Consider the following 10,710-nt stretch of genomic DNA (forward strand, 5'->3'; position numbering starts at 1 on the left):
TGGTTTAGAAAAACCTGGTGGTTTAGAGGTTCCCGGGTCATTGTTACAACTTAAGGACTTCGGGGGTTGACGATACATATAAAGTTCATCGGGGTTGGAATTAGATTTCTCTGTTTTTATGCCCTTTCCCTTATTATTTTCTTTTGCCTTTTTAAATTCAGTTGGGGTAATTTCTATAACATCATCGAAATTCTCGTCGGAATCCGATTCATCGGAGAATTGGTAATCCTCCCAATATTTTGCTTCCTTGGCGGAAACACCATTGACCATAATTAACTTTGGTCGGTTGGTTGAGGATTTTCTTTTACTTAACCGTTTTATTATTTCCCCCACCGGTTCTATTTCTTCATCCGGTTCCGATTCTTCTTCCGGTTCCGATTCTTCTTCCGGTTCCGACTCTTCTTCCGGTTCCTCTTCGGGAACTTGTGAATCAGTCCACAAATCATTCCAATTTACATTTGACTCTTCATTATTATTAGGTGAGTCAATGGGACTTGTTCTAGAGGTAGACATCTATCACATAATATCAAACACGTTAAGAGATTAATATATCACATAATATTCATATGTTAAAAATATATAGTTTCCAACAAAAATGTTAAGCAATCATTTTTAAAGAAAACACGGTCGAAGTCCAGACTCACTAATGCATCCTAACAAACTCGATAAGACACACTAATGCAAATTTTCTGGTTCTCTAAGACCAACGCTCGGATACCAACTGAAATACCCCAGCTTAACATGACCACAATATTGTCCGCTTTGCCCGTAGGCGCACGGCTTTTTCTTGGCGACCACACACGAGAAGCACTTTCCCAGGAGGTCACCCATCCTGGTAGTGCTCTCGCCCGAGCACGCTTAACCACAACGTACTCGCACTTCTACTCAGCCTGTGATCCCAAAACGCGTTGTGTCATTTAAGCGTGAGTATTACCTTATAATCCCATGATCACTCATGTTCGTGGGCGATGTGGGATTTGCCTAGGGTGTTACATTCACCCCCCCTTAGGGACTCATCGTCCTCGATGAGGTTTGCCCCACCACCCCCAACGGTACACGAGTGGCTCTGATACCAACTGAAATGTCCCGTTCTTATTGATTAAAAACGTTCCATATAAATTGATTTCGTTGCGAGGTTTTGACCTCTATATGAGACATTTTTCAAAGACTGCATTCATTTTAAAACAAACCATAACCTTTATTTCATCAATAAAGGTTTAAAAAGCTTTACGTAGATTATCAAATAATGATAATCTGAAATATCCTGTTTACACACGACCATTACATAATGGTTTACAATACAAATATGTTACAACAAAATAAGTTTCTTGAATGCAGTTTTTACACAATATCATACAAACATGGACTCCAAATCTCGTCCTTATTTAAGTATGCGACAGCGGAAGCTCTTAATAATCACCTGAGAATAAACATGCTTAAAACGTCAACAAAAATGTTGGTGAGTTATAGGTTTAACCTATATATATCAAATCATAATAATAGACCACAAGATTTCATATTTCAATACACATCCCATACATAGAGATAAAAATCATTCATATGGTGAACACCTGGTAACCGACAATAACAAGATGCATATATAAGAATATCCCCATCATTCCGGGACACCCTTCGGATATGATATAAATTTCGAAGTACTAAAGCATCCGGTACTTTGGATGGGGTTTGTTAGGCCCAATAGATCTATCTTTAGGATTCGCGTCAATTAGGGTGTCTGTTCCCTAATTCTTAGATTACCAGACTTAATAAAAAGGGCATATTCGATTTCGATAATTCAACCATAGAATGTAGTTTCACGTACTTGTGTCTATTTTGTAAATCATTTATAAAACCTGCATGTATTCTCATCCCAAAAATATTAGATTTTAAAAGTGGGACTATAACTCACTTTCACAGATTTTTTACTTCGTCGGGAAGTAAGACTTGGCCACTGGTTGATTCACGAACCTATAACAATATATACATATATATCAAAGTTTGTTCAAAATATATTTACAACACTTTTAATATATTTTGATGTTTTAAGTTTATTAAGTCAGCTGTCCTCATTAGTAACCTATAACTAGTTGTCCACAGTTAGATGTACAGAAATAAATCGATAAATATTATCTTGAATCAATCCACGACCCAGTGTATACGTATCTCAGTATTGATCACAACTCAAACTATAAATATTTTGGAATCAACCTCAACCCTTTATAGCTAACTCCAACATTCACATATAGAGTGTCTATGGTTGTTCCGAAATATATATAGATGTGTCGACATGATAGGTCGAAACATTGTATACGTGTCTATGGTATCTCAAGATTACATAATATACAATACAAGTTGATTAAGTTATGGTTGGAATAGATTTGTTACCAATTTTCACGTAGCTAAAATGAGAAAAATTATCCAATCTTGTTTTACCCATAACTTCTTCATTTTAAATCCGTTTTGAGTGAATCAAATTGCTATGGTTTCATATTGAACACTATTTTATGAATCTAAACAGAAAAAGTATAGGTTTATAGTCGGAAAAATAAGTTATAAGTCGTTTTTGTAAAGGTAGTCATTTAAGTCGAAAGAACGACGTCTAGATGACCATTTTGGAAAACATACTTCCACTTTGAGTTTAACCATAATTTTTGGATATAGTTTCATGTTCATAATAAAAATCATTTTCTCAGAATAACAACTTTTAAATCAAAGTTTATCATAGTTTTTAATTAACTAACCCAAAACAGCCCGCGGTGTTACTACGACGGCGTAAATTCGGTTTTACGGTATTTTTCGTGTTTCCAGGTTTTAAATCATTAAGTTAGCATATCATATAGATATAGAACATGTGTTTAGTTGATTTTAAAAGTCAAGTTAGAAGGATTAACTTTTGTTTGCGAACAAGTTTAGAATTAACTAAACTATGTTCTAGTGATTACAAGTTTAAACCTTCGAATAAGATAGCTTTATATGTATGAATCGAATGATGTTATGAACATCATTACTACCTTAATTTCCTTGGATAAACCTACTGAAAAAGAGAAAAATGGATCTAGCTTCAATGGATCCTTGGATGGCTCGAAGTTCTTGAAGCAGAATCATGACACGAAAACAAGTTCAAGTAAGATCATCACTTGAAATAAGATTGTTATAGTTATAGAAATTGAACCAAAGTTTGAATATGATTATTACCTTGTATTAGAATGATAACCTACTGTAAGAAACAAAGATTTCTTGAGGTTGGATGATCACCTTACAAGATTGGAAGTGAGCTAGCAAACTTGAAAGTATTCTTGATTTTATGAAACTAGAACTTTTGGAATTTATGAAGAACACTTAGAACTTGAAGATAGAACTTGAGAGAGATCAATTAGATGAAGAAAATTGAAGAATGAAAGTGTTTGTAGGTGTTTTTGGTCGTTGGTGTATGGATTAGATATAAAGGATATGTAATTTTGTTTTCATGTAAATAAGTCATGAATGATTACTCATATTTTTTGTAATTTTATGAGATATTTCATGCTAGTTGCCAAATGATGGTTCCCACATGTGTTAGGTGACTCACATGGACTGCTAAGAGCTGATCATTGGAGTGTATATACCAATAGTACATACATCTAAAAGCTGTGTATTGTACGAGTACGAATACGGGTGCATACGAGTAGAATTGTTGATGAAACTGAACGAGGATGTAATTGTAAGCATTTTTGTTAAGTAGAAGTATTTTGATAAGTGTATTGAAGTCTTTCAAAAGTGTATATCCCAGCTTAACATGACCACAATATTGTCCGCTTTGCCCGTAGGCGCACGGCTTTTTCTTGGCGACCACACACGAGAAGCACTTTCCCAGGAGGTCACCCATCCTGGTAGTGCTCTCGCCCGAGCACGCTTAACCACAACGTACTCGCACTTCTACTCAGCCTGTGATCCCAAAACGCGTTGTGTCATTTAAGCGTGAGTATTACCTTATAATCCCATGATCACTCATGTTCGTGGGCGATGTGGGATTTGCCTAGGGTGTTACATTCACCCCCCTTAGGGACTCATCGTCCTCGATGAGGTTTGCCCCACCACCCCCAACGGTACACGAGTGGCTCTGATACCATTCTTTAACACCCCAGCTTAACATGACCACAATATTGTCCGCTTTGCCCGTAGGCGCACGGCTTTTTCTTGGCGACCACACACGAGAAGCACTTTCCCAGGAGGTCACCCATCCTGGTAGTGCTCTCGCCCGAGCACGCTTAACCACAACGTACTCGCACTTCTACTCAGCCTGTGATCCCAAAACGCGTTGTGTCATTTAAGCGTGAGTATTACCTTATAATCCCATGATCACTCATGTTCGTGGGCGATGTGGGATCTGCCTAGGGTGTTACATTCACCCCCCTTAGGGACTCATCGTCCTCGATGAGGTTTGCCCCACCACCCCCAACGGCACATGAGTGGCTCTGATACCATTCTGTAACACCCAGCTTAACATGACCACAATATTGTCCGCTTTGCCCGCAGGCGCACGACTTTTTCTTGGTGACCACACACGAGAAGCACTTTCCCAGGAGGTCACCCATCCTAGTAGTGCTCTCGCCCGAGCACGCTTAACTGCAGCGTACTCACACATCTGCTCTGCCTGGGGTCCCAAAACGCGTTGTGTCATTTAAGCGTGAGTATTACCTTATAATCCCATGATCACTCATGTTCGTGGGCGATGTGGGATTTGCCTAGGGTGTTACAGAAACACTCCAACATACACTTTTAAATTGCAAGATTGCTTCTGATGTTTTGAACAAAATTCGAAATTGGTGGAACTTAGATCATCTAAAGCTAGACAGCCTCTCTGACCTCGCAAAAGCTTCGAATCCAAATTTCTCTTCACCATTAGAAGCCTCCATATGGCAAGCTGTAATATGGGTATCGTTTTACCTTATATGGAAAAACCGAAATGATCACGTCTTCGGAAACAACCCCGTGAGTCCACCAAAAATTCTCTCCGATATACAATCAAAAAGTTATGAGTGGATCACTTCCCGCAGCAAGAAAGTATCCTTAGATTGGTTGCATTGGCTAACCGATCCGATAGCTTCCATTCGTAAGGCATTAACAAAAGAGGGTTTCGGCTAATGTGTAGGTTTTTTTGCTCTCTCCTCTCTGATCTCCGCGTCTAAGGAACTAAGCGGGGGGGATCGATTGGCTTTGTAGCCGTCTCATCGGCACTGCTTGATCGCATCTCTCCCGGCTTGTCTTTTCAAGTTGTTTCCTAAACGTGGTTATCATTGAGTAAGTGAGTAATTTCCTACATCATACTTCTCCTTCGTGCAACTCTTTCGACCAAGTATCTTCTTCATTTATCCTTTTGTTGTATAGAATTTAGTCATGTCCTGTATATTATATTCCTCTCAGATCCCTCGAGTCGCCTAAAAGGCTATCTGTATGTTTCCGGTTGTACATTGTTTATATTGGTTATAATATAATTTTCTGTTGGCTTTTCAAAAAAAAAAAAAAAGAATATTTATGCAATGCAATTAATTCAATAAAGTTTTAAAATTTAAATATGATATCCAAACTATGTTCTTGTTATCACGCATCTTGCATGTTTTAATGAAAATATTTACATTCCAAAAAAAAGCATTCTCAAAACTAAATTACTAATTTTACATTATAAATCAATTTCTCCCTCCTAAATCTATTGCTACCAGATAAAAGACACACATATTAAAAAAAAATGATTGTCACATGTACTTTTTATATGTTTCAGTTTTATCTATTATTTTTTATCTTTTTTTTTATCTTACATGTATAAAGTAGAGATATATAAAAGGTTTATCATATAATTCTTTTTTTATTATAAAAGGAATCAATTAATTTATAATATATAAAAAGAAATACTAGATAATAGAATTAGAATGGAGAGAGGGAGTCGTATCGTAAGAATTTGAATTTTTTTTGCTAGACGGGATTTATCCGAACTGTCTTTAACGTAATAGGATGGTCAACCAAGATTTTTGTAAAACAAGTATATCCGCATGTGGTAAATGCGGAATGGTGTAAAAAGGAAGGGTTCCGCATGTGAGAAATGCGGGATGGGTTAGGTGTCATAATACAAAATGTGTCATGCAAAATGTGTCATGAATTGATGTGGTTTGCATTTTACCATATATTTTTGGGAGTTGATCCGTACACCACTTGTTTTTTGCCATACACCACCAAATTACAATTTTTGACTATTTTACCCTTTCTAACTCAAGGCCCTTTTCCCTAAATTAATTATGAGAAAGGTTAAAATAGTCCAAAATTAAATTTTGGTGGTGTATGGCAAAAAGTAAGTGGTATATGTATCAGCTCCCTATATTTTTTGACCATCCCTAATTTCCCACTTGCGCAACCCTTCCTTTTTACACCATTCCACATTTCTCACATGTGATATACTAATTTTACAAAAATATTTGTTGACCATCCTGTTAGATAAAGACAGGTGGAATAAATCCCGTTTAGGCAAAAAAAATTCTAAGAATTCATGGTATTTGTTTGGAAGTGTTTTGTGGCTCTAAAATATTGACTTTATTAATAAAAGTTCAAGGAGACAAATACGGAGATAAGTCATATAATTGTTTTGAAAACAGGCCGAAAACAAGAGAAAATCTTGCCATAAATCCAAACAAAGTCAAAACAAATCCTGTATCTAACGTCAAGATCTAACCACTACTTACATATATCTATCTATATCTATACATACATACATGCATATTATTTCACTCTATTCATTTTATTTCAAGTTTCCTTGCCCCTTTCACCTTTGCTATTTCCTTCTTCTTCATACCCCCTTTATTACCCAAACAAAGAAAAAGATGACCTCTTTTTCATAATCATGTTTGAAATGCCCACCACCTGTTTGTCAAAAAGTCACCACATAATTACTGTCTGCTTTTATTACTTCGTTTACAAGTGATCAACAGTAGCAACGACTAATTGTAATTCTTCAAGAATCAATAAAAGAGTTTACTTTTATTCATCTTGAGATTTTAACTTATTAAAGACCTTTCATATCATGTGCCATTGAGTGTTTTGCGGTTTGCTTCATTTACACGCTTTGCTTTGCTTTTTATGTTTTTGATGTTTTGGGATTTGGGTTTTAACTTTATTATTAATCATTCACTGTACTCACTCTTTCAAGACTATACTTTTGCATCTCAATTTTGTATTGACATTTGTAATTAAGTGATGCATAAAAAAGTCTTTTGGTGAAATTGAGCAATGAGTTACCTCAGTTGGGTGTTGTTTGTTTTTCTGTTATGTTCATATTTGGGAATTGAAACCCTAGGTCAAATTTGCAATCCAGATGATCTTTTAGCTTTAAAGGAATTTGCTGCAAGTTTTAGTAATGGGTCAGTACATACATCTTGGTCAAGTGATGGCAATTGCTGTAATTGGGATGGTGTTGTTTGTGAAAATGATGCTAAAAATGTGTCAAAAGTGATCATTTTGAGCTTGTCTTCAAAAGGTCTCAAGGGAGTGATTTCGAATTCGATATCTCGTTTAGTGAATTTAAGATCTATTGATCTTTCTTTTAATCAGTTAGAAGGTGAATTGCCTAAAAACCTTTCCAATTTGAAAAATCTTGAAGTGCTTAATGTATCAAGCAATTCATTAATTGGGGATTTGTTAGGCATTGGTGGGTTCCCAAATCTCATTGCTTTTAATTTGAGCAACAATTCGTTTTCGGGTGAATTCAATTCACAAATTTGCTCAAAGAACCTTAAGTTTCTTGATTTATCAAAGAATCATTTTACTGGTAATCTTGAAGGTTTCAGGAACTGTAACAAATCTCTTGAAGAACTACATGTGGATTCCAATTCTTTTTCAGGTGATTTCCCTGAGTTTATTTACTCAATATCGTCCCTGAAACGGCTATCGGTTTCGTCCAACAATTTCTCCGGTCAAATAAGCGCGAATCTCAGTATGCTTTTCAATCTCGAATTGTTAGTTTTATATGGAAATCGGTTTGTGGGTCCATTTCCCAATGTATTTGAAAACTTAACACATTTAGAACAACTTAATGTACATTCAAACTCATTCACAGGGGAATTACCTTCAACCTTAGAAGCATGTTCTAGGTTAAAGTTACTCGATCTTCGTAACAATTCATTTTCGGGTGCATTAAGTATCGATTTCTCCAAGTTTACTAATTTATGCACCCTTGATCTTGGTAGTAATCGTTTTAACGGTTTATTACCGAACTCACTTTCTAATTGTCATGAACTGCGAATCTTGAACCTTGCCAAGAACGAATTATACGGTGAGGTTCCTATTAGCTATATGAACCTTTCAAACCTTTCGTTTCTCTCTTTTTCAAGCAACGGTATCACCAATATACCACACACATTATCCGTATTACAACACTGTAAGAATCTTACTACTCTTATTCTCACTAAAAACTTTCACGGTGAACGACTTCCCGTTATGAGCGGGTTTCAGTTTGACCGGTTGATGGTTCTTGCAATCGCAAATTGTGCACTCAAAGGTCAAATCCCGAATTGGTTACTTGGTTGTCCAAAGTTAGAAGTGCTCGATTTATCTTGGAATCGTCTAGACGGTGTCATCCCGTCTTGGATTGGTCAAATGGATCGGCTTTTTTACTTGGATTTCTCGAATAACTCGCTTACGGGTCAACTTCCGGAGAATTTGACCGAGTTAAAGAGCCTCGTTTCTCTAAACGTTAGTTCAACGATTCTTGGATTAACAACCGGAATACCATTGTATGTTAAGAGAAACCAAAGTGTAAAAGGTCTTCAATATAATCAAGTTGCAAGCTTTCCTCCTTCGATATACCTTAGCCACAACAAAATAAACGGGACGATATTACCCTACATCGGGAAGTTAAAAAATCTTCACGTGTTGGATTTGAGCAAGAACAACTTGAGTGGGACCATCCCGACCACAATTTCTGAAATGGGAAATCTTGAAGTTCTTGATTTGTCATCAAACGATCTTAACGGATCGATCCCGGAATCGTTAAACAAGCTCACGTTTCTTTCGATGTTTTGTGTCGCTAATAATCACCTCGAAGGTCCTATTCCTATTGGAACTCAGTTTTCGGGCTTCCCAAGTTCAAGTTTTGAAGGTAATCCTGGACTTTGTGGGGAATCTTTATCTCCGTGTAGTGTCAAAATGGGTCCTTCTATTCAACCCAATAGAAAATTGGGTCGAGGTAGTATATTTGGAATCACACTTGGTTTAGGAGCTGTGATTGCAATCCTACTAGCAATCGTTTTTGTAAAAATGTCGAGAAGAAAACATCAAGAATTAATTGTGGATGTGGAGGATGACACTGTTAACGGGTCGTTAAATGGATTATCGGGAGTATTTAACGCCTCAAAGCTGGTCCTTTTTCCGACTTCTGGTTGCAGGGATCTGACAGTTTCAGATGTGGTTGAATCAACGAATAATTTCAGTCAGGCTAACATAATTGGATGTGGCGGGTTTGGGCTCGTTTACAAAGCTGACCTTCCAAACGGGTCAAAAGCAGCAATCAAGAGACTTTCGGGTGATTGTGGGCAAATGGACCGTGAATTTCATGCTGAAGTTGAAGCCCTTTCGAGAGCTCAACACAAAAACCTTGTTTCTCTTAAAGGGTATTGCAAATACGGTAACGATAGACTTTTAATCTATTCCTACATGGAAAACGGAAGTTTGGATTATTGGTTACACGAACGGGTTGATGAAGAACCACCATTAAAATGGCGTGCGAGATTAAAGATAGCAAAAGGAGCCGCACAGGGATTGGCGTATTTACACAACGAGTCCAAAATAATTCATCGTGACATCAAAACAAGCAATATTCTTTTGGATGAAAGATTCAAGGCTCATTTAGCTGATTTTGGGCTTTCAAGATTGTTATGCCCATATGACACTCATGTAACTACTGATTTAGTAGGCACATTGGGTTACATTCCACCCGAATATGGTCAAACGCTTTCTGCAACGTTTAAGGGCGATGTTTACAGCTTTGGTGTTGTTCTTCTTGAACTGATTACAGCCAGACGACCCGTTGAAGTTGCTAAGGGGAAGAACTGTAGGGATCTTGTTTCATGGGTGTTTCAGATGAAACTCGAAAGTCGATATGGTGAAATATTTGATATTTTGATATGGGATAAGAGTTGTGAGACTCAGATGTTGGAAGTTTTGGGCATTGCTTGTAAGTGTTTAGATCAAGATCCAAGAAGGAGACCGTCGATCGAGCAGGTCGTGTTGTGGCTCGATGAGGTTGCGGAACTAGGTCATAACCATAGCCATAGCCGTAGCCGGTGATTGAGTGTGTGTTCAAATGCTAGTGTAAGGTATCAATTGTAAAGTAATTATTAAAAGTTAAGTTCATTATAGTGTTTTATTAGACTAGGCTAGTTTATTTTATGGTAGATGTTATATAGTCTGAAAGGTCTTCTTGCTGTTCATTATAGTATCTGTTCAAATGCTAGATGTTTTTAGTGTTTTCTACCATAAGTGAAATACTATTGTCTTATCTGTTTATCAGTTTTGTTTAAAATAGTTTTATATGAACATTTGGAATGTCTTTTACATAAATCAACTCAACCATCATCCAATTTGATGCAGATTTTTAGTGATTTTCTTAGTTTTTCCTTATACAACACTATGCCTGCTCCATGTATCCATTAATTTCTTTTTTATAACAACAAACTCACGCACCCTGCA

The 10,710-nt window shown here is 36.8% G+C and overlaps 1 protein-coding gene across 1 annotated transcript; it reads left to right on the forward strand.

The window, feature by feature from the left end:
• Positions 1 to 6,983: 6,983 nt before the first annotated feature.
• On the forward strand, positions 6,984 to 10,498 carry LOC139886057 (phytosulfokine receptor 2-like). Its single transcript, XM_071869796.1, has one exon. It carries the CDS (start codon positions 7,255 to 7,257, stop codon positions 10,306 to 10,308), a length of 3,054 nt encoding a protein of 1,017 aa, XP_071725897.1. The 5' UTR covers positions 6,984 to 7,254; the 3' UTR covers positions 10,309 to 10,498.
• Positions 10,499 to 10,710: the final 212 nt, after the last annotated feature.

Source organism: Rutidosis leptorrhynchoides, chromosome 1 (genome assembly GCF_046630445.1).
Source record: "Rutidosis leptorrhynchoides isolate AG116_Rl617_1_P2 chromosome 1, CSIRO_AGI_Rlap_v1, whole genome shotgun sequence".
In the NCBI taxonomy this organism is placed as follows: domain Eukaryota; kingdom Viridiplantae; phylum Streptophyta; class Magnoliopsida; order Asterales; family Asteraceae; genus Rutidosis; species Rutidosis leptorrhynchoides.

Bases quoted from the DNA above. Each gene is read 5' to 3' on its own strand.
- LOC139886057 (XM_071869796.1), top strand. From the start codon at position 7,255: ATGAGTTACCTCAGTTGGGTGTTGTTTGTTTTTCTGTTATGTTCATAT.